This window comes from Mustela lutreola, chromosome 2 (genome assembly GCF_030435805.1).
Source record: "Mustela lutreola isolate mMusLut2 chromosome 2, mMusLut2.pri, whole genome shotgun sequence".
Taxonomy (NCBI): domain Eukaryota; kingdom Metazoa; phylum Chordata; class Mammalia; order Carnivora; family Mustelidae; genus Mustela; species Mustela lutreola.
In genome coordinates, this window is record NC_081291.1 from 193,490,136 (window position 1) to 193,514,919 (window position 24,784).

The following is a 24,784-nucleotide window of genomic DNA, read 5'->3' on the forward strand; positions in this document are numbered from 1 at the left end:
TTCAAAGAAAGAGCCTAACTCCTTAGGTCCAGGTTTATTTATGTATTTTTAAGTAAACTCTACAGCAGCATGGGACTCGAACTCAGGACCCTGGGATCAAGAGTTGCATGTTTTATTGACTGAGCCAGCCAGGCATCCCTGTCCAGTTTTATTTTTCATAACCTTATTTTTGAAAAGGTACTTTATAGACTAAATTATTGTTCTTATCTGGGTATACACAGTATTTTGCAAAGAACTTTTTTTCTGGCAAACAATTCCTAGGTTTAAAAAAAAAAAAAAAAACCCTGCTGATTTGGGCTGATAGGAGCCTGTTTCTTTGAGCAAAGATTTGTAGACTTTCCTAATAGACTCCTTGAGCAGTATATGAGAAAATTCATAGCGGTCTTAAAGGTACTGCTAACCCGAGGTTGGAATGGAAGAGCCTGCTCAGAACTAGATCCTCGGGAAAAATGACTTCTGCCGCTCCTACATCAGGTCCGTGAAAAGTCTGAACTTGGTCTAAGACCGAAATACCATGTTGATCTTTGCATTAACTTACATAATTTACCAGCTTCAACTTCCTCGTGCTCTTCTTACAGGTTTGGTGTCTAGGCAATGAGACTCGCTATCATATAAACAAGACGGTGGATGGTTCTACCTTTTCTGTGGTCATTCCTTCTCTGGTTCCCGGGATCCGCTACAGCGTGGAGGTGGCCGCCAGCACGGGGGCCGGGGCTGGGGTGAAGAGCGAGCCACAGTTCATCCAACTAGGTGAGATCCCCGCTCTGGTTTGCAGTCCATCCCCTTCTTGGCTTTTGGAAAGAAAATGACAAAAATGATAACATTAGCTTTATTTCAAATATAGGTGTAATAGAGTGTATAAAATATATCTATGCCCTATTATATAAATATATGTTATAATTATATAAATACATAATATATATCACAACTAAACTGAAACTTAGCCAAGCACACATTTTAAATTATATTTCAAGCAAACGTTGTCCGCATTCACTGTCATCCTAATTCCATCCTATTGAATTTTCTTTTCCTTTTTTTTTGTTTTTTCAACAAATACTATTAGTTGAACATCAAGGATACCTCCGTGAACAAGAAAGACAGTCTGAAACTTCATAGAATTTAGATTTATTTGGATTAAAAAGAAACTTCCTTGAAAAACTTAAACTAGGTATTAGAAGTTTAAGCAATATACAATTTATATTTACCACTCTGGTGTCTATTTAAAACCGTAATTGCTTTTTTAAAAATTTATTTATTTATTTGTTTGTTTGCTTGTTTATTTGACAGAGATCACAAGTAGGCAGAGAGACAGGCAGAGAGAGGTGGGAAGCAGGCTCCCTGCTGAGCTGAGAGCCCGATGCGGGGCTCGATGTGGGACTCAATCCCAGGACCCTGAGATCATGACCTGAGCCGAAGGCAGAGGTTTAACCCACTGAGCCACCCAGGTGGCTCAAAGCTGTAATTGCTTTTTATAAGAAAAGATAGATTTCAATGTCCAAGAGAATTGGGATGCGGTTATATGCTAATTACTTAGAAAGGTAAATACCATGTGTGCTTCAGAAGTGGTTAGAGGAATTAGGAAAAACATTTAGAAAAAAACTGACAGAGAAGTCTTGTTATTAAAGTTTCCTATAGGGAATGTGGCATGAATATGAAATACAAATTAGTAAGTGGTTACTGGTAAAATCTAAAGCAAACAACAACAAAAACAATTATAAATGGAAAGGGGAGAGAAGAGCGTCGCTATCAAGAGATTGCATTTAAAAAACGAACAATGCTGCATGTAGAGCCGGCTTTGGTTTATTCCTTTCAGATCAGAAGTTAAGCATTAGTAAGATTTTATGTCAGGAGAAGGATCAGTTATATGCATTTTTATACATGTACAAAGTATTGTTGCATTTGGTTGATAATTGAGGACATCCTAGAAATTATTTCAAGACAAAATTGGGAAACATTTGGCTTTGAATAAACTTTATTGCTGTATAAACTTTTCACTCAGTCTGGAAATTCCTATCATTGTTGTGTTGTTAAGACCGAGCTATCTGCTCTAACCGATGTCTTTGCCGAATCTCTGTGGTAAAACATGATAAATTTCACCTGGAATGCCGTGATCGTGGGGCAGGACTCTGTTCCATGTGGGCATGGTCACGGGCTGGTGAGGCTTACCTTTTTAACATGGAGCTTTCAAGGCTGACCCAGGCCAGCAGAAAGAAGGAAAAGAAACCCGCAGTGTGGGAGAGGATTGAATGGTACAGGTCTAGGATTCGTATGCATCTCTGCTGGGCAGAACTCTTGTGGGATTTCCAATGGATGAATGGGAACACCACCAACGAAGTCACTGGCTAGGGAGTTACCTCCTGAAAACTCCATTGTGTAACAGTAACATTCAAACCGTGAGAGGAGAGCTTGCACTATCGCTACAGCCATGGTCCAGAATTTGATCTGGGGATTATCTTTTTAAACAGTGCTTACATATGCAACTTTTTTTTTTTTAAAGATTTTATTTATTTATTTGACAGAGAGAAATCACAAGTAGATGGAGAGGCAGGCAGAGAGAGAGAGAGAGAGGGAAGCAGGCTCCCTGCTGAGCAGAGAGCCCGATGCGGGACTCGATCCCAGGACCCTGAGATCATGACCTGAGCCGAAGGCAGCGGCTTAACCCACTGAGCCACCCAGGCGCCCCCATATGCAACTTTTTTTTTTAAAGATTTTATTTATTTATTTGACAGAGAGAGATCACAAGTAGGCAGAGAGGCAGGCAGAGAGAGAGAGAGGAGGAAGCAGGCTCCCTGCCGAGCAGAGAGCCCGATTCAGGACTCGATCCCGGGACGCGAGATCATGACCTGAGCCGAAGGCAGAGGCTTAACCCACTGAGCCACCCAGGTGCCCCCCATATGCAACTTTTAAGCAAAAGTCCTCTCATGGTTTATTTTAAGTTCCTTTATTACAAAATTACAAAATAGGGAACTATGTAAAAGAATTGCTTGATGCATCTGTTACAACACTCGGTTGGACCTGGAGAAAAATAGTCTAAATACAGACCTTTTACTCAAAGAGTTGCCCAGTTTTATGAAACCATCAGTATTAACTTATTAAAATTGATATTATAGATTATAGTGTGATGACCATTTACCTATTTTTATAACATACGACTTTCGTCCTTTCTCAAAGATGTGTTGGAAAAGGACCCTGTGTAATTTTATTTATTTAAGATTTAAATCAGGGGATTTAAGGGTCAAATTGGTTTTCTTGAAATTATAAATGTGTTCCAGTTTTCCATATCTTAATATAGGCTCAGCTGCAGAGACGCAAAGACTGAGATGCAGAGTGGCTGCTTTAATTTATTAGTCACACCACACTTTTTTCTGTTAAGCCCATCTGGTCGCCTGCATGGAACCTCTCCTGCCTGTCTCCATAAAATCTGAAGCTACCCAACTTAACCTTGCACAAACAGCCATGAAATCTATAAACTTAGGAGATGCAAAGAGTGTATCAGGGGAAAAAAAAAAAAAAAGAATAGGTCTGCTTGAACTCTCAGAAGATGAAGTGCTTTTAGGAAAACCATAGATAAAAGAGCCTGGAACATGGAATAAAACTTTCCATCAACAAACCGTTGAAGGCAGGTGACAGAGACAGTTTATAAAAATAGGTTTTTCAGCCTTGACCCTCCATAGAATAAAATCTGGAATTCTTTTAAAGAAAAAAAAGTAATAAAACACATGCGCATATGCGCGTGTACACACACACACACACACATATGCACACACACAGGAGTAGCAATGTAGCTACCATTATACATTGATGGGGTGCGGAATCTTCCCAAGGTGGTTTCCTTAGCCATGGAATGATGCTTATTTTCCTGCCAGTGTCTTATTGGGGCACCATATCATTTAATTAAAAAAAAAAAAATCTGTAGAATTTTCTTCTGTTTGAGAAATGTTCTTCATATATAATAAGCTATACCAATTATTTTTTCTGGGGGAAAAAAAGGAATTTTGGACTGGAACGAATGTTTCTATTTTAAAGCAGATGATGAGCAGCACATTTTCAGAGTCCAATAAAATTAGACGACTGTAAGAAAGCACCATTCCTAATAGCATGGGCAAACACCTTCTCATTTCACCACATGTTGTGGGGGCAGAACATTAAAACCACAGGCACTAATGGGACTTGTGCCCACTGGGCATCCTCGGTGCCAACAAAGTAGGATATTGCTTTGATCACAGAACAAGGGTTTGTACTTTTCTCCAAACATTGCTGACGGCTCCATATGACTTGTTGAAATGGTGGACTTAAAAAAAGAATCTCTTAGTAGGTTTAAACATAAAAAAGGAAATTTACATTGCCAGAAATTCCATCAATTTTAAATTACCGAGTCAGAAGAACAGAAAACATGAGCCTTTTCGACTATTTGTAACACTGGATAGTTCTTGTCCGTATTTAATGTTCTTGGGTCTATTGCTGGTCATGGCTGTTGTTTGAGAAGAAAGAGATTACTCAAAACCAAACAATCAGACTTTGGGGCTGGTTCAGTTAGTATAGCATCTGACTCTTGATCTTGGGATTGTGAGCTCAAGCCCCACTTTGGATGTAGAGATTACTTTTAATAGAAAAAAAGAAAGAAAGATTATTCATAGTTATCTCAGTGGTAACATTATCTTAAATTTTCTTTAGTTTTATGTTATACTAAATTGTATAGACCCTGTGATGGGCATCTGGATGGCTCGGTCTGTTAAGCATCTGCCTTTGGCTCAGGTCATGATCGCAGAGTCCTGGGATAGAACCCTGCATCGAGTTCCCTGTTCGGCCAGGGTTCTGCTTCTCCCTCTCCGTCTGCCTGCTGCTCTGCCTGCTTGTGCTCACTCTCTCTCTGTCAAATAAATAAATAAAATTTTTTAAAAAATTGTATAGACCCCATGAACATAGGCTCAGATAATGTGTTTCTAAGACATTTTAGAGTCTTATAATATAGTCATGTAGTTGGGGGATTCAGGGAGGAGGAAAACACACACCTTTTTTTCAATATCTACCTTAAGTGGGAAATTACATTTTATTTATTATCATTTTAGAACATGTGATTGAGAAGTCTGAGAAAGTTCATGTCTTTTCTATACAACTTATTTGCTACCCCTTATTTATAGACTCCTGTTCAAGCATTTGTGTTTAGTGTTTAGAATTGTAATTTTGTATTTATCTGTTAGCTCTGTCCTCTGAAACTTAATCTAAGCAATGAAGAGTTCCATGGAGTTAAAAAAAAAAAAAATAGAACCTGTGTGTCATTGTCGTATTTTTAAACACATTCCACAAAATTATTGTGTCCTGTTTGTTTTGAATTAAAATAGAATGACTGTAATTTTGCTGAAAATCTCATGGACTATTTTAATTGGCAAGGGTGGATGTCACAGAATGAAAGAAATGATTGTCTAAAAATTCACAAAATAATGATAGCCATATTCTTCTTTTTTTTTTAAGATTTTATTTATTTATTTGACAGACAGAGATCACAAGTAGGCAGAGAGAGAGGAGGAAGCAGGCTCCCTGCTGAGCAGAGAGCCCGATGCAGGGCTGGATCCCAGGACCCTGGGACCATGACCTGAGTCGAAGGCAGAGGCTTTAACCCACTGAGCCACCCAGGTGCCCCTGATAGCCATTTTCTATGAGACAAGCATGCATTCATGAGGTCGCCGAGTTTTCGACCCATATTAATCCCAAGATGGCTTTTCAGATTCCCACGGAAACCCGGTGTCGCCTGAAGACCAAGTCAGCCTTGCTCAGCAGATCTCTGACGTGGTGAAGCAGCCCGCGTTCATCGCGGGCATCGGGGCCGCCTGCTGGATCATCCTCATGGTCTTCAGCATCTGGCTCTATCGACACCGAAAGAAGAGAAACGGACTGGCGAGTACTTACGCGGGTATCCGGAAAGGTATTAGCTTTCCTGAGTTTTTCCATTTTTTTAATATGTTTCGGTAACTCCTGATTTGAATCTGTGGCTCCCAACGATTCATGGTTATCCATCTGCTATATTAAATTATTGTAATATGTAAAGATTTTCGAAAGTGCTTTTAGGGTGATCTAGATAAGGATTCCTCTCAAACAGCAAGGCTTTAACAGGGCTTATCTGAGGCTCAGTTCCTTGAAACTATGTTTCACGAAGGTAGGTCTCCCCTTGGTCATTACACGTGTGCCCTTTGGGAAGTACTTCATGGCTTTAGATTTTCAAAGAAATTCTTTAATGTCCTTGTCACAGGAATTGTAAATACCAGCTTCACACGGTATCACACAGCTTTTAAGGGAGTGTGGCTGCCTTTGTGACGCCAGAGATTATTTATAAAATAATTATTTCATGAGCATTTCTGATTAGTTATAAGGTAGTCATTCCTTAGCGAATATGGAATGCCCAACTAGATGATGCGCCTCTGCGCGCAGAGAGGAGGGTTAGTCCTTTTTTGATTGTTGTATTTAAGGTCACGGAGTTGAGTGTGTATATACTGTTAATCCCTGATGGGGCTTTCCTCACAAGTGTGTCTATAGTGTTAGAAGAGAAAGTTTGCTTGATTGCAGTTATTTACAATTTTATGGACGAGCCAAGTGTGCCAAGGTCCGCAGACATTCCCTGCCTCCACCTCCCCAACAAACACATGAATCAGTTCAGGGCCACTGATAAGCACTACTACTACTTAGGACTCTTAGGAGAGTCCTAAGTTATTTCTTTTGTCCAACAAGTTACCTAGAGTGCTCCTTTTTGGTACAATTATACAGTCACCATAGTACTTTTGCTTGGCTGGCAAACAGGTTTTTTTTTTTTTAAGATTTTGTTTATTTATTTGACAGAGATCACAAATAGGCAGAGAGCAGGGGGAGAGAGAGAGGGGCGGGGGAAAGCAGCCTGCCTGCTGAGCAGAGAGCCTGATGCGGGGCTCCATCCCCAGACCCTGGGATCATGACCTGAACCAAAGGCAGAGGCTTTAACCCACTGAGCCACCCAGGCGCCCCTGGAAAACAGACTTAAAGAGAACTACCAATGAACACATCCCTCTCACACTATCACTGGCCCTTTAAAAACAAAAGTCTACCTATCTTCTGAAGATTTTATTTATTTTAGAGAGAGAGAGAGTAGAGCATGGAAGTGAGTGTGCCCTAGCAGGGAGAGGGGCAGAGGGAGAGGGAAACTCAAACAGACTCCATGCTGAGCAAGGACCCAGACATGGGGCTCAATCCCATGACCCTGAAATCATGACCTGAGCTGAAATCAAGAGTCAGCGCTTAACCGACTGAGCCACTCAGGTGCCCCAAATCTACATATTTCTTTTTTTTTTTCCCCCTCAAGTCTATATATTTTCTAAGCAAACATTTCCTATATGTCTTGGCCAAGCCCTTTCTCGAATCCGTTATATGACAAAATCAGAACTTGCAGCGCTAGCCAAAATTTTTCTCAATGAGTTCTATTGACTGTCCCTACAAACTTACAAAACAGCCTGGGACCAGGGTCTAAAATATTTGTGCTGTCAGTCACAGGGGTCTTGGCAAAAAGGAGTCAACGCAAATTCATCACCCATGTGGTAAAAATACAGGAATGTACCTCTCCACTGTGGACATGCATACATTTGCTGTGGCATGAGCATCCTTAAAAATCTTTTTTGCAGATATGCGTTCTGTCTAGAGATGAAGCAAAATGTCAGGGTCCCTCTAGCCTGTGAAATGGAAAACAAGGCCATGGAGCTGACTGCCAGGAGAGCTGGGGCTCATTATGTCCCCAGAGTAGAACAATGTCAGGCACATGTGGGACCGTCTACAACCTTTGACTTAAATCCAGTGCAGGGAAGGGGCTTGTGGGTGTCCCTGTGTCACGGAGCGGGGGAGGGGCAGGGTTAGTTGGGAGCTGCATTTTGAAATCGACTTTGAAGAGGAAAAGTGACTAATTAACGTAGATTTGTAGAGACTCTCGAATGCTCCAGGAATCTTGTATTTCTTGGTGCCGTGAAGGGCTGCAGCTGCGTAGTTATAACAATTTAATGCTCTATAGTGTCTTGAAATCTGAATGTGTGACATGAAACCCCCCTTCCTTTCTGAAATGCCTTTTCTTTCACTAATGGACTATAAGCATGCTGGCAAAGGCCTGTGAGCTCTTTGTGCGAAACCTATGAAACTAATACCATTGTCCTTTTAACTAGCTTGTGTTTAAGCAGAAATCATAGAACATAATTACAAATGTAATTGGTGAGCACTTGATTCTGCTTTCCTCACTTTGCCTCGCTGGCAATTTTTCATAATTCTGTTTCCATCCAATTAAAAAAATAAAAAGTGCCTCCCCTAAAACCTTAAATTGTCTATGCCAGAAACAATGCCGGTAATTATAAAAAAAAAAAAAAAAATGAAAGATTTTAAAGAAATAGATATAAAAGACCCTCTTGACCTTTAAACCATCAAACTAGCGTGTGACTTTGGGTAATAGTGAGTGTTATTAGCCTTCCCCCTCCCCCCACCATGTGTACCCATAGATAGACTCTCCGCTAGAACACTCAGGATCCCTCTCCACGAATGTCCACACAGTGCACCAGCATCGCTGGGTAAAAAGAGATGATTCCATTATTGGAAGCTTTGAAAATTAAATCATTCTTTGGTGTACAAGCCATTAAAAATTTCATTTAGAGGGACCTCTTTTCGTGTCTTCTGCAGTGATTTTAACAGGCTAGCAGTTAGCTAGGAGGACTGACAAGGACTTTTCATATTTTTTCTCTTTTCCTTATGTCCTTGTGATTGCAAAGGAATGTTCAGGCACTCTGTTCTTGCTCGAATAGCTTTACTTTTACATGTGCCTTTTTATTGATTTATTTATTTATGAAGACTTGTTACTATAACTCGGAATTTTTTTAAAAAAAATCTTTTTTTTTTTTAAAGATTTTATTTATTTATCAGAGAGAGAGAGGGGGAGAGAGCGAGCACAGGCAGACAGAATGGCAGGCAGAGGCAGAGGGAGAAGCAGGCTCCCTGCTGAGCAAGGGGCCCGACGTGGGACTCGATCCCAGGACTTGTGGCTGAGTTACGTCAAAACTCTGGAAAGACCTAACTGAAAGGAAACACAATAGAGTTCTTGAGACAGGGAGGGCCTGCTGCGCTGCCAGGGAAAGCCAGTGTATCAGCTGGGCACACGCGGCACTGAAGTTTTTGTCCATGTTCCTTCTAGTGTGCTCAGCGATGGTTTGGTGGCAAGTGACCATCACACCGCATTGTCCAGCATGGCAGTGTGGAGCCCCAAGGGCTCTAGTCCTAAAGTCAATGTCTTGGAGACATTCCAGGGTGCCGTGGAAAACACATTTTTGGCAGCTTGTTGACGTGATCAGTAGTCCAGTTTGTGAGTATTAAGGATTTCTTAAACGCCAACTTGAGTCTTCCAGGCAGCAGGGAAGATTCCCCGGCTTTCCGGACCAGGGGAGATGTTTACTTGAAATTAACGTGAAGGGCTTACAAAATAAGTCAGCCTCCTCCCACCGTGAAATGACATGGAAACGGACTGTGGTGTATTCAACACCCAGGAATGGGAGGAGATAGGAAAACCCCCAGGCGGGGGTGGGGGTGGGGGTGGCGAGCTTGCCACTTTTAAGGTCTGTGTTTCCATTTCAGGCCTTATTGATTCGATCACGATTTATAACTGCAGAGTGAGGGTTTTCCGTGGGGTGTTACCGTTCTATTGTTTAGCTTCTAGCGTGACATTTAAAAACTGCACAGCCTACCCGGAGAATGCTTCTCGACGTAAAGTCTAATGGAAAAATTAAAGTTTAAAACTCCCCATTTTTTTCCAGTCCATTCACAAATTTCTATAATGATAAAAACCTAGTATTACACTGTGTCTAGGATAAGGTGTCAGGCATTTCTCAGCAGTGAAACAGTTTGGTTTTATGGTTCCCTTTGGTCCAGGTGTTTCTTCTCTTCTTTCTTCCGTCCCTCTGTCCCTTCCTGTGTTCCTTTCTTCCTTCCTTTTTTCCTTCTTTCTTTCCTTCCCTCTTTCATTCTCTCCTCCCTTCCTTCCTGTCTCTGACTCTCTTTCTCTGAAGGATGAATACTTAAGCGCACCTATTAGTCCGCGTTAATCAGCCTTTACTTTCAGAGCTCCAGATAAGGTTCAAGCGAGACCCTGATAGTGTTTGTTTGAGCATCCGTCAGCCAATGTTTGGAGATGATTAATCGCAGAGGATTCCCGTCTGTCCTAAGGCCGGGAGCGCCATCTCTGGGACCCAACTTAGCAGGGTCATTCCCGGGCGAACCCAGCACGACTCCCACGCCAGACACTTCAGAATGGTACCTGTAGAGACAAGCCGCTTCCTTTCACCTCAGATTTGGTGTTACTCCTCTATCAGAGTGTCAGAACTCCTGGCTTAGTTATTTACATTTGTTTTATGTTCCGCTGTCTGCTTGATTTATACTAATGTGATATGTTCCCTTTCTCTCTTCAGCTTAATAACTGGTTTGTATTTTGTTTTGATTTTTCAGTCCCGTCTTTTACCTTCACACCAACAGGTATATATTTGCACTTACCCTCCTGCTCTTCTTTGTCAGTTTGGCATGTGTTGTACTGTTGTGTTTCTGTTTGTTTCGTTTTCTGAAGTTGGTTGGGGAGAAGGACTTAAGACGGAATGCAGTACTTCATTCACTCACGTCAGGCGTGCATGTGAAGTAGAAATGGTTGGTGATGCTTTCCCCCGCCATGTAATACAGTTATGTATTCACGACCCCACGCTGCCTCCTGGCCTGGCGCGCACGTGTCTCGTTAGATAGACGCTCCGTTTCCACCCTCGGCATGATTTAACATGCTAATGATCTTATTGATTATTTCCTACTTGGCAGTCCATTTTTTTCCCCCTTAACATAAGCGTTCACGTTTCCCAATGAAAATTTCTCTCCCTTGCAACGCTCTGTCCATAGAATCAACGTTTTTGAAGGGGAATGAAAATATCCAACACATGGGAAAGATAAAACTTTGTATTTTCCCAAAGTCAGAATCCTAATATTTTGTTCTATTCGGTTTCTTTCAAAGTGGGTCCTCTTCCTTCACGTCACCTTTAATATCCGATGTACCTGAAGTCTTGCCTCCTCGGTTTTAATCCAGTTATTGTAATCACTGGAAGCAGTTATCTCTCCTTAACACACTCCCTGTTTGGAGTTCTTCTAAGTAGCAGAATTTGGCAGCTTTTAGAAACCTATTTCTTCTTAGAAAATGTGTCTGTATTTACAGAAAAGCTAATCTTCTTAACCCCTTGCCTAACTGTGTGCAAATCTTTATTTGTTTTTGGTAAATTTTTACACCCATAATTCCTTAGGCTGAGAATGCTTTCAAGAGCATTTAAATGTATTGTCACTATATATACACACACGTCTGGTGAAAATATAATGGGAGGGTGTTCTGTAAGCCACATATTAATTAATTAAGTCATATTAATTAATGGCATACTTCTGTGTGTAGAGGGAGAGAAGGTTTACTTTAACGTTTATCTTTGTCTTACTGGTATTCATACTTCTGGGACAATAGTCTTGCCATTTTTTCCCCAAATTTTAAAATTTTAATTATATATGTATAAATCATGCAATTATAGGCTCTAATAACAAATTCAAAATAGAAAACTATGGGAATGAAAATGTAACAATGTGTAATATATTTAATAAGAGTGTATTCAAATTTGCTTTTACTTAGTTCTCAACCTTATTGGCACATTAAGACAATAAGGGTAACATATTTAATTCTATATAATCCTAAAAAAAACTAGCTGAACTGGAAACCTGTCACTTTCTGTGATGGTTTTGCAATGCTTCTCAGTAGAAGGTGAGAAAGTATTCCATTTTAGAAAGATACTGGTGGATGTAATAACTTTCAATTTTATAAATGTAAACATGTCTATTAATTGTTTCTTTTTCTTTTTTCTTTATTTTTGTTTTCTTTTTTTTGTTTGTTTTTGTTTTTTTTATTTGTAACATTCTAGTAACTTATCAGAGAGGAGGTGAAGCTGTGAGCAGTGGAGGGAGGTAATTATCCTGCTTCTTTTGTAGATCCTAAAGGGAATTCCAGGTATCTCATCTTGTCTTCCTCAATGACGTCACTTTCTTTGCATACAAGGTGTAAGGATGAAATGTGTTCCAATCTTTTAGAAATACTGTAGAACCGAGATTGTTTGTACACCAATGCCGTGGACGGAAGCCGTTGCATCTTAGCGAATGAACACCAGAGGGCGCACTTTAACCGGGAAAGACAAACTTGCTGCTTTAGCCGAAGATTAAAAGGAGTTCAAGTAATTAAGCAATGGCGTTTATGAAGATTAAGAAATATAGCTAGTTAACAGATACCATCAAAGAAAAAGTATTCATTTGAAAATCCGCTGAACACAGCATTTGCTCATAAGTTGTAGGTTAGGTTTGTTTGTTCTTGTGAATTCCGCTCTCCTTTTATAGGGGACTGTGTTGAAATACAAATACAACAAGAAACCTAGGTTAATACAGAGCTTTTCTTTTCTCTTTAATTAAAATGCACCTCAATCCTACATGTATTATTTGTTGTAATTATGATTCAGTGAACTTTAATATATTGACAGAGAAATCACAAATTGATGTGACAGGCAGCTTAAAAGAGCTGAAAAAAGGGGCACCTGGGTGGCTCAGTGGGTTAAAGCCTCTGCCTGCTCAGGTCATGATCCCAGGGTCCTGGGATTGAGCCCCACATCGGGCGCTCTGCTCAGCGGGCAGCCTGCTTCCTCCTCTCTCTCTGCCTGCCTCTCTGCCTACTTGTGATCTCTGTCAAATAAATAAATTTAAAAAATCTTTAAAAAAAAAAAAAAAAAAGAGCTGAAAAAAGGTATATGTTACAGGAGCCAGGCTTCTGGATTTTCTATAATAAGATGATGTTTTTCCCCTCAAACCAGCAACATCTAGCTTAAAGTAGAAGAACAAAAAACTTGCAATCAAAATCATTTTCTAATTCAAATTCGATTAGCTTACTGAGTGTTATGCTTTGCCCAGCTGGATCGGATCTTTGCAACTGGAAAAGACAAAAATGAGGCAGGTGTTATTTCTGAGTCCAAGGAGCATGCCCTACAGGGAACAATGACTGAATTTAGCATATGGCAAAGAGTGATTTTAAGAAAGTGTTGACCGCCACGCCTGTACGAATATGGCAACAAGCAGTGATGTTTCCTTCCTGGGACCAGGGCTAGCTTACGGTTTTCATACCTGAGAAACCAAGCCAGCCACGGGATGACCCAAAAGCTGGGGAGGTCTTCACAAGGAATAAATTCACTTGATTCAGACTGTTTTTTTTGTCTCCAGGGACATTCCTTTGAAATGATAGCCCAGATATTCATGAAATAGCCCTCATGTCCGAATTCAGCATAGCCCATGAAGCCAGCCACCTGTAGGGTGTTGGGGGTCCATTCCCCACCTCTGAGGGCCTCAGCCTCCAATCCACTGCATCAGCCCACCTGCCACTCGCCAGTATTAGGTTCTCCTATGGGCCCTAAATCCATCAACCTGAAATATGCTCCCCCTTCCCCTGTCGGTTTGCTGAGCGTCCCCTGCTGTGTCCTCCAGGATCTTTGTGTGCTGTGTAAATATCACGGTTAAGCACCTAGCATGAAGTAATGGAGTTATCTTTTGTTTATATCAGGTATCAGGAAATTATGGCTCCTGGGCCAAGTCCAGTCTGCCACCTGTCTTGTCTATAAAGTTTTATAAGGATACAATCCAGACTCCGTGGTTAACGTATTGTCCGTGACTGCTTTCCCACCACGGTGGCAGGGTTGAGTCGCTGCAACCAAAAATATGATAAAGGAGAAGGCTAGAAATCTTTTCTAGTCCACAAAATGGGGAATTTAACCATTCCCAGGAGAGGGGACATGAGGATTGTGACAAGCAAAGAGACCTCTTCCTAACCTAGAAAAGGCAAAAGACTTGGCAAACAATCCAGGAGAGGACCAGGGAAGCAGGATTAAGTGGCTGTTACATCCCCGTCCAAAAACCCTGCTTAACATCCAAACCACAGCGTAGACTTAGGAATAACCGAGAAGTCCTGAAGAAAGGAGTGAGAAAATCAGCCTTGAGAGAACGCCAGTTGATCATTTCCTCACAGTGGAAGATGACAAGGAAACAGAGCTCGGGCTTTGCTTCGCTCTGAAATACTGTCCACTCTCAAATCTCTCCCTTGCTCCTTTCTGGATGTCAGGAGCTCTTTCAGGCTATGAATTAAAGGAAGGAGGAGATAGTTTCTAGGCAACCCTTACTTCCAGCCCCCTTACTATTTTCTCCAGCCCTGAGACCCTCTAGTATTTTATTTTGTAGTTTAGGATTTCAGATGGGTTTTTTGTTTTGTTTTGTTTGAGTGAGTGAGTGAGTGAATAGAGTATCTGCCGTAGGAGGAGCCGAGGAAATGGAAGTAATCACTACATAGTTATTTAAATGCAGTGTCTTCTTTTCCTTTGTGACACAAATTTATCCCCTTCATTGGAACTGGAAGAAAAGTTTGGGTTTTCTGAGCCCCTCGGTCTTCTTTTCCCTGATAATACTGTCCTTGAAGAGACAAAGAAGAAATAAGCAAAACTCAGATATATCAGTATGAAAATTCAGCCTCTAATATTATATGGTAAAAAGATATATTTTAGACACCTGTTAACTACTGTAACCAGCACTGAGTTTGACCTCTGCTTAATTTCTTATTGTTGGGCAGCTAAATCTGTCTCATACACACTAGATCATCTTAAATGCAGAAAAATAGCCTATGAGATCGGTAGTTTAAAAAAGCCCCTAATATCTTTATCAGGGTAGCTGCATATGACCTTGACTTCCTCAGAGACTTATAAAATATACACATGACATTTTAAGATTCATTATGGGTCAGTAACGTATGGTTCACCTTCTTCCCCAAATAATTAGTATTCCAAATACAAGCCTAAACCAAAGCCAGGATGTGAATTGTTAATCTTACTTCCTGTTGGAAATCACCCACCCCTATGGAAAGTCCTTTCAGCTTGTGATATCAAAACACTCACTTTCAAAGTGCTTTTGGAGAGAATCATGGTAGCATAAAAATATTGTCTGTTCCTTTTGAAGCATGTAAGTCAGACTGAAAAATTTCCACTTGACCCCTCCTTTAGACCCATCATATCTCCACAGCGTCAAATATGGAAATTTATTTTCAATAACTTCTATAGTGATATCACACTGGGTTTAAGTTCAAGAGGAAATAAAATAAGGAAAGCTAAAGATGACTAGATGCAGAATTTCTCTAACCAACATCTATGCAGAGACTCCAGACTCTGGGATGCAGCTTGCATTTAAATGTTTTCAATTTCAATGGTTCGGCAAATTGGCTCTTCAAAGCATGGTTTTATAAACAACGTTAGTAACAAATTTGCTCAGTTTTAACAGTGTTATTCTGAATTTTGAGACAGCAGACACTTCCCCCAAATCCTTCTTTTATATGAATGCTTAATGAGGGTAGGAGATTTCAGCACTCCCTGATATGTATGTTGATAGCATCCTGGATTCCAGTGTGGATTCCAGAGCTGGAGAACTTGGGCTTGAATCCCAGCCTCTGTCATTCCTTCCCTTTGTGTAGCTAACATTTTGTCTGAGGTTTCCTCACCTGTAAAATCTGGAAATAGTGGTAACTACTTGTGGGATGGTTGATACAGGTAAAGAACTGAGAACAGTGCCTCACACGTCAGCAAAAACTAAATACTCATCTTTTTTTTTTTTTTTTAGATTTTTTTTTTTTTTTTTGACAGATACAGATTACAAGTAGGCAGAGAGGCAGGCAGAGAGAGAGGAGGAAGCAGGCCCCCTGCCAAGCAGAGGGCCCGATGTGGGGCTCGATCCCAGAACCCTGGGATCATGACCCGAGCTGAAAGCAGAGGCTTTAACCCACTGAGCCACCCAGGCGCCCCTATATTCATCTTTTATTACAGATACGTATATGCATATGTACATCTGCATATGTGTACAGACCTAAAAATTGTAAATCCATTTTCTTCCTTTGGAAGGAAGGATTTTCCAAATAGCCATCATTCGCAATAGTGAGTTTCCTCAGTTGACTCTCTGCGCGTCACGGAACCCCAAAGGGTGAAGTGTCAGGTTTTTGCTTCCGGGGAAACGAGCAGCATGGTTATCGCACTTCGACAAAGAAAATGAAAGCGTGAAGCAAATCTTTGCAGAATCTGCAGCACCGGTCTGTTCACTGGATTGACAGCACACCTTGCCATCATCACCTCTTTGCTAAATTATCAAATGGAGTCGATGTTAGAGAAGGACATGAGGAGCGCCAGGCTGGGACTCTAGTCTTCGTCTCTGGCCCAAGGGTCTAGGCTTTCCCACTAACAGCCCTTGGTGCACTTTTCATTCCCAAAGCACAGGGAAAGGGCATGAATGTCTGTTTTGCCAGAAAAGACAGGAACACTAATATTTCCTGCAGTGGACATTTTTCGTTCTACCAGATTTAAGTCCGTAGCTTTCCTTTGTTTATGGAGGGGATTTATGGCGGTTTACCCTGTCACCATCACAAAGTCCTGACAGCCTTCCAGAGCTGTGCACAGAAACCTTGATGAGGCTCCAGGCCCCAGACTCACTGTTTCTTCTGAAACATGGTTTTGAAGAAAATTATGCTAATATGTTCGCTGTAAAGGATCCATTGTCTGAGTAAAGAAGCTTGTTCCATTCAAGAAGAATCATGAGTTTTTTCATGAATCAAAATGAAGGAGTGTAAACTGTCTCCACTATGGTATTCGTTCAGCAACTCAAATACCACAACATATAGGGATCCATGGTTCCAATTCCATGTTGGAGTTTCAGTTGCTGCGGCTGAAGTAGAGCATCGCCAACAGTACAGTGTTGTAAGTCTGACGTACAACTGTGCCCGTTTACAAAGTGATGGCCCTGTACACGGAGGGAAGTTCTCAAGACATCGTATTACCTCACAGCTACCGTGTCAAAAAAAAAAAAAAAAAACAACGGTAAAATAAAAGGAATAATAATAGCATTCAGCACAGCTGACCAAGTCATGTGGGAGAACGAGATGAAGACTGTGTTGGAAGTCTGAATGGGAAATACCATTTGCTGTTTATAAAACATGTGCTTCTATGTGTGTGTGTGTGTGTATGTGTATGTGTATATATATATTTTTTTTATTTTTTTATTTTTTTATTTAGGCCAGGACTTCTGAACATCAGCGAACCCGCCACACAGCCATGGTTGGCAGACACGTGGCCCAACACGGGCAACAATCACAATGACTGCTCCATCAACTGCTGCACGGCAGGCAACGGTAACAGTGATAGCAACCTGACCACCTACAGCCGCCCAGGTTAGAGACGCACAGACAGCAGCGCCCTAAGCCTAAGCACAAGGATTGGCCACAAGAGGGTGCATTTCTTCCCCTCTCCCTACCTCAGAAAGGAACATTTGGCCAACATTTTCATAAAATGTTGACTGTTGCCTAGCAGGTTACCCTGATTGTCTATTTTCTTCATCCCTCTACTTCCACACATCACCTTCTACCAGAGTTTCCCAGGATGCAATGGGAGAAGGGAGAGTATGTACTCTAAAACAGAGTAAACAAGGAAAAATGAAATCGCACAAAAGCATTCCTCTTTATGAGGATGTGTGTATTTATACTTTATATCGTAATTAATTATTTTCAGGATTTGGGGAATAGAACAGATCAAAAAGTTTATAAATCTCTAGAATGAACCAAAGTCTTTAACAGCAGTGACCAATAGAATGAACCAAAGTCTTTAACAGCAGTGACCAAAAGAATAGCAACTCTACAACAGTAATAAAAAATTGTAAACAAAAACTGAAATTCCCAGATTTTTATTGTATACAAGTAAATCCCGAAGACATAACACATATGTGTCTTTTGCAGGTGTGTATGCATACCTTTATTTTATATTATATGTTTTTGGTTCAGAAATATGTGTGAGTGAGTTAATTCATTAAGATTTCATGCCAAAATGTATTATTAAAATATGGATGTAAGTATGGTATATTGAGAGGGGTGACAGAAAATTACTTATGATTTCTTGCAAAAAAAAACCAACAAAGTGAAAACCTTCAATATCCCAATTGAGAAATATTAAAAGAATCATAAAGAATCAAAAAATAGGAGTAGAGATTTAAAATAACCTATGGAACTGATGAAAAGGGAAATAGAAGCTAGCATTTAAGTGAAGATGTTATGCTCCATTAAAAACAAATCATAGTGTGGTCTGTGTGTAGCCTTAAAACAAGCCCAGAGTCTCCACTGGATACGGAGATGAACATGGATATGACCTATCCATGTAGCTATGTCCCTGTTCTCCAGAGGTCCATATTCTAGTTATACAGATAAGTGCTCAAATTTTTTAAAAAGACTGTGTTGAGCCCTGTAAGAGACAAACGATGGAAATACCCGTATAGATTAATAAGTAGAGCTGTGTTGTCTCATATGGTAGCCTCTGGCTACAGGTGGCTATTTACAGTTAAATGAAACAAAATACAGTTTAAAATTCAGTTCCTCATTTGCCCTAGCCATGTTTCAAGTGTCTAGTAGCCACAGGTGTCTGGTGGCTCCCAAAGCAGACCATGCAGAACAGAGCATGTCCATTATCTCAGAAAATTCTATGGAATCCCACTCATTTAGAAAGATTAGGGAAGAAAAATGAAATTGACAAAACCATATGGCCTGGTTACCTAGAAATTAGAAATCAGAATAACTAAAGTCCCGGTGAGTCAAATATTCGTGTTACCTGCTCGTTTATTGTTAAAATGGGGAATAGTTGAATTCCGTATTACAGAGAAGTTGCATATTTCTCTTAAGATTATATTCACATTTACATCTTTAGTAGCAGCCGTGTTAATTTTTCATCAGCCTATCAAGCTGAAAACCAGTCTTCAAGGTGAGCTGTTAATGTGGGTGCCACCATGAACTACATGGATAAAATAATGGTATTTTTAACCTTTGTAACTTGACAAATTTTTTTTATTTAAAAATGTTTTCACTTAAATTATGATTTTAGCTCTTCCTGCTGTTTTAATATTTTCAACTGCAGGCTTTAAATATTTCTATTTATTTAATTTTAAATAGTCCATCAGTTATTTCATTTCCTAATACTTCAAGGAGGAGGAGCAAATTAGAGGGACGTTGAAATAGTAGACAAATTAGATACTATTTCAGGCTTTCTTTGATTAAATTATTCAGGCTCCTTGTGGTTCGTTTTATCTTCATTATTGTCATTTTATACTTCTTGGGGTGTCTTTATGAAACCATGAAAAAATGATTATGAACTATCCTTCCCTGATAATGATTATCCTACGTGACCAAGGGAAGATTCAGTAAAATTACCATACACGCTATTTACTAGCCCTTTACCTCTGTTCTTCGTATCTTTTGATAGAGTTAGTTTGTAGACTATTAAAATCTCAAGCTCTTGGACAGGTAGGCAGATTTCTCCCCCACGGTTGGTCTGGATTATCCGCATACATGCTTTCTTCTGTTGCTTCAATGACTAACCAGTAGCTTCCGCGAGGTCAGTAATTCCAGACTAGAAAATATACATATGTGGCACATGAAGATATTCACGTGTGTATTATTTAGGTGAAATTTTTATTAATGGGGTTGTTAAAGGAACACCGTCTTAAATTCAAATTCAAAATTCGTCCCTGTATAATTGCTCTGTGTCCTCTCTCATTTCCTCAATTTCGAATTACCTCCTTCAGAAAGGGCCCATGGGTACCGAGCCCTTTTTATTGACCGTGTTTAAGCTCCTTTTTACTTTACGTAACAATTTTACTGTGCCTCACGAAGCTACTTACAGAGAAATCTAGAAGGAATAACCATGCAGAATGACTTTTTCCTTTTCCTCTCCGTTGCACGTAGCGGATTGTATAGCCAATTATAACAACCAACTGGAAAACAAACAAACAAATCTGATGCTCCCTGAGTCAACTGTTTATGGTGATGTGGACCTTAGTAACAAAATCAATGAGATGAAAACCTTCAATAGCCCAAATCTGAAGGATGGGCGTTTTGTCAATCCATCAGGGCAGCCTACCCCTTACGCCACCACCCAGCTCATCCAGTCAAACCTCAGCAACAACATGAACAATGGCAGCGGGGACTCCAGCGAGAAGCACTGGAAACCGCCCGCCCAGCAGAAGCAGGAAGTGGCCCCGATTCAGTATAACATCATGGAGCAAAACAAGCTGAACAAAGGTGAAGAGCTCTGCCTTTTTCCCCAGCCTTTTCTGTCTCGGCGCCCCTAACCTTTCAGCACTCCTGGTCCGGACGTCTCCGGGACCAGCCAATGAAATCCTTCTTTTGTTCCTCGCGGTTCCTTATTTCTTTGTTTCCGAAATTTCCAGTGTCAAAGAGTTAATTAGCACAACAATAACCTCGGAAAATTGATTTTATAATACTATATAACTATTTTCAAATGGTTTCAAGATGAATTTAAATTTAATCGCAGGTGAGGGATTGCTTAGCGCAATCTTTTATTCATAAGGCAGATGTACAACCATCACAATACCTCACATTTTAAATAAATAGACTATCCCATTCTTTCCACCCGAGAATGGAAGATAATTGCTTCTACATGGTCATATAAACGAATGGCATTTTTATATCAAACTGAAGAAAAATAATTAAATTAAGCTTGCGCTGGAGAAGTGGTTCAATTTGTTGAATTTCTCCTACCTCATGCGGTCACTAAGACTGCTGCAGTGTATGATTTTTGAACCTAAATCATCTTGGTTGACTTGATTGAAGTCTGTCAGGACAGAACCTAAAGTAAATTTTGAAGTGGTAAACAGTGAAATAGTATTTTATAGCCTGAGGGGAATGCTTCTCTGTTATAGTATGTGTGAGTTGGACTAGGTAAGTATTTGATTTCTTTATAGTCCTTTAGGCTACTGCTTTAATAACATGATTTGCAAAGCTGTAGATCTGGGGAAAAAAAAAAAAGAAAAGAAAAGCATCCTCTAATATGAATAGTTCAGGGCAATTTTGCACAAGCTTCCAGGTAAATGGCACATCTTATTGTAGATAATTAGAGGCCTAGATTTATTTTCTTTAGGCTTGAGTTGTGACCATTTTCCTCAAAAATAAAGTGTATGACAGTTGGAGATGACAAACATCCCATTTGATTAAGTTAGTGTTATATATTTAAATTTTTTTAAAGATTTTATTTATTTATTTATTTGACAGAGATCACAAGTAGACAGAGAGGCAGGCAGGGTGGGTAGGGTGGGGAGCAGGCTCCCCGCGGAGCAGAGAGCCCGATGTGGGTCTCAGTCCCTGAGATTGTGACCTGAGCCGAAGGCAGAGGCTTAACCCAGTGAGCCCCACAGGCACCCCACATATTTAAATTTAACAGTACAGTCATCCAGCTTTTTTCGAAGTTTGAGAAGACACCCGACTGGCGTAAAACCCAGTTCAGTAAATATTTGTTAAGACTCTTGTGCGAGCTCATGACGAAGGCTGACAATGAAGAGAGGACAGTTTCTGCGATCCTGTAGTTTGCAGTTGGCTTTCCAGCTGTTGTTACGTCATTCCTCTTTAGTGTGTGGATTTACTGTGCACTTTGGAAAGGTCTGACAGGCCCCTGAACAAATATTTCAGAGCTCTTGTGTATTGTTTATATTGCTTGTAACAGACTTGGTGTGTCAACTGTAGTAAAGACCTAGGATGCAACTAAACTGATGGGTTATTACCCAGTACATTCCAGTGGCAAGTTTACCGTTTGGATCTTTACCTTTGCCTAAGTAATCAGAAGCCTTTCCCTGGCCTTTGTTTTCTTCTCATGAGTATGTTTTTTTATTAGATATCATCTTGCTGACAAGCTTCAGGGCTTTTTATTTTTAATTTTTTTAAGTGATTTGCAGACATGATATTTTCCGGGTTTCTTACGGCTAAAATGATTTCGTTGTTACATTTTTCAAGTTAAGAAGTCAAGTAATCCTGATTTCTGCCTTAGCTGATTTATAAATATTTTAAAGAGATGAAATAGTCTTTCATATGATTTGTACATATCTATGTTTAGTCAGATTTATATAAAGGAGATGATGCAAAGAATCTGGATTTTATAAATCTTAAAGGAGACATGCCTATCTTTTCTTGACTTTTTCCTCCTTTACACTTCTATACATTTAGCAAGTGATCAGCATGGTAACTTAAAAGCCTTATTGCTGGTAAATGATTGGTAAATGATTAAGGCATCCAAGAGAAAGTGAAAGTTTGTTTTTCTTCCGTCTGAAATGTCTAGATTATCGAGCAAATGACACAATTCCTCCAACTATCCCATACAACCAATCCTATGACCAGAATACAGGAGGATCCTACAACAGCTCGGACCGGGGCAGTAGTACATCTGGTAAGTATGGGGAACCAATGAGAAGATCAGTCTCCCCTTTAAAAAAATGGTATATCCCACAATTACAGATTGAATGCTAATGAACTGATGTACACACATGGCATGTCTACGTACTCTATATAATGTGCATTTTTCCAGGCATGAGTCTTACCCTCTGCAATTTGACAGTCCACTCACTTACTCACTAAACCATTTTATGTTGTACTTAGTAACAATGATTAAAGATCCCGTTCTCCTCCTTGTTAATGAAGTTTTATAAAGCCAGAAGCATGGACTAGACTTAAAAGGCAGTTGAAACTTCTTTTTTGCCTTTGGCCGAAATAAAGCTGGAAATGCTGGGCATATACTTAATCTGCTAAATTTGTTACCGTTTGAAACACATACGGCACATAAAATCTCAGTACACTTGAGCAGAATCACAGGCCTAAGAGACAATAACATGAGATCTAGGGACAACGAGAATCTTCCTCCGTTGATAAGCTTTCTATTCTCCCTCAGTTCCTGCCCTAAAACCTCAGAAAGCAGCCTCCCAACTTGGGTCTGTAAGAGCCTTCGAAGCCACAGTGAGGCCTTTTCCTTCCTGCTGTTGCAGCTGTTTGCCACCTGTTCTCCTGAGAGGGACTGCCGATGAGACCTCGCTGGAACTTAAGTCCTGTTTTCCTGATGAAAGGCGGTTCGCTATTAGAACTAACATGTGGCGCGTCACAGCACAACGAGAGCAGAACCAACCGATCTTGCCCCTAGTATGTTTCTGCAGGAGAGAGTAACAATATCACCTCTCAGTATCCGGACTGAAGTTACTGGGAGGTGCTTTTAGGCAGTGTCTCTACTCCTCTTCTGTAACGAATATGGCATTTGCATTTTGTCATCACCCCTTGGTGACAGCATTGCTGATTTGGCATTGTTCAGCCTACTTTTTGTCCCTGATTAAAACTATTCCTAGTGGTATGGAAGGAGCTTAGAAGTACCTCTTTGCCTTTTGAGATCTACTCTTATTCTACTGTATATTGATTTTTTTTTTTTAAACAACCAAAATCTTATAAGGAAACCCTGAATTAACTGGAATTTTTAAAAGGATTTACTCTTGGGAAAAACCATAGAAAAAATTTTAATATTTGATATCTCATGCCGTCTCATGTTTGCATTCTTAACCACTTAGAAAATCGTACCTTCATGAGGATAATGACTTGATGATTATTGTGATTAAAACGATTCTGTGTTGTTCATTTTAAATTGACTTTCTCCATCCCTCAGCTTAGAAACCTATATCTTGGTGTTCTGCTGCTAGTTATTATTTGGTATTCTGTTCTTATTTGGTAAAAAGATTTAAAAAATGTATAGTCTGGTGTTAATTAGGGGAAAGAAGGAAGCAAGAAAGTGATAAGTGGGAGAGATTTGTAATGTTAGGGCTCTTAGGACAGATGGGGAGTTATTAGAATAGATACATACCAAGAAATCAAGAGGAAGGCACTGGGTAGGGTTAAGTCCATGATTCTTGCCTAGTCTTTGCAATACGTGACAACTGAGTAAAGGAAGAGAGAATGGAGACATCCAGGGAGAGGCCTGAGAATCATAATTTATTACTAACAGCTATTCCCTTGACCCATACTTGGTGCAGTAACATACCAGTTCAAGAACATCTGGCTTAACACACAGTGACTGGGCCAAAAAGTCCCAAGTGACTTAAAAATAAATAAATAAATAAGGGTCATTGAATATACCAAGACCTGTTTCATGTACCATGTAACTTGTAACTGTTCCAGAGAGGTTAAAAATAAAAAGACCAAGAAAATCCACTAATTTTAAGGGATCATATGAGAAAAATAATTACAGGCTCATCGTGATCCATAATTTCCATAAGAATCTAAAATGTATCGTATTGGAGGAGGAAGATAAAGATGATTTTATCCCCAAATATATTTTGACCCCAATTTACTTTTAAATGGTACTCTAAAATGTGCACTTACCTGCGTTTAAAGAATATGCCAACTCTAAAATCAGAACACAGGGGCACTTGCGTAATTGGGTTATTTAAAACTACTATAAATGTTCAAGCAACATCATTTTACTCTAAGCCGTAATTTTGTAGAAACTGGGACGAGAAGCACTTCTATCCCTTTTTAAAAATCATTTCTCTGCTTCTTTTGTTGTTACTTATATTAGTTCTTCCAGCAATAATTTTCATCTGCACCTGCTTTTCTGACAAAAACTAGTAATTTCATTGCGCCTAAAACATTTCAATGGACAAGTACAAATTATATATATTCAGTGATTTAATGCAACAGTGGAACTCTAATAGATCGTATCTGTATCACATTGTATTTTAGGTTCCAGCAATTAAATAATAGAATGGCACTTCAGAAAATATGTCTACAGCTCATTTGTTTTAGGTGATAATCCATAATGCA

At 39.9% G+C, this 24,784-nt stretch overlaps 1 protein-coding gene across 5 annotated transcripts in view; it reads left to right on the plus strand.

Moving 5' to 3' along the window:
• ROBO1 (roundabout guidance receptor 1) overlaps positions 1-24,784 on the plus strand; it is a 1,177,330-nt gene that overhangs the window by 1,120,294 nt on the left and 32,252 nt on the right. For 2 of the 5 annotated variants that reach the window (XM_059164441.1, XM_059164443.1), the window contains 7 exons: positions 579-750; positions 5,726-5,923; positions 10,489-10,515; positions 11,973-12,015; positions 17,178-17,332; positions 19,886-20,221; positions 22,269-22,376. In XM_059164441.1, coding sequence (XP_059020424.1) covers positions 579-750; positions 5,726-5,923; positions 10,489-10,515; positions 11,973-12,015; positions 17,178-17,332; positions 19,886-20,221; positions 22,269-22,376 — 1,039 coding nt within the window. The remainder of the gene's footprint in view (positions 1-578; positions 751-5,725; positions 5,924-10,488; positions 10,516-11,972; positions 12,016-17,177; positions 17,333-19,885; positions 20,222-22,268; positions 22,377-24,784) is intronic. The other 3 variants (XM_059164444.1, XM_059164442.1, XM_059164445.1) reach the window with 3 other exon arrangements.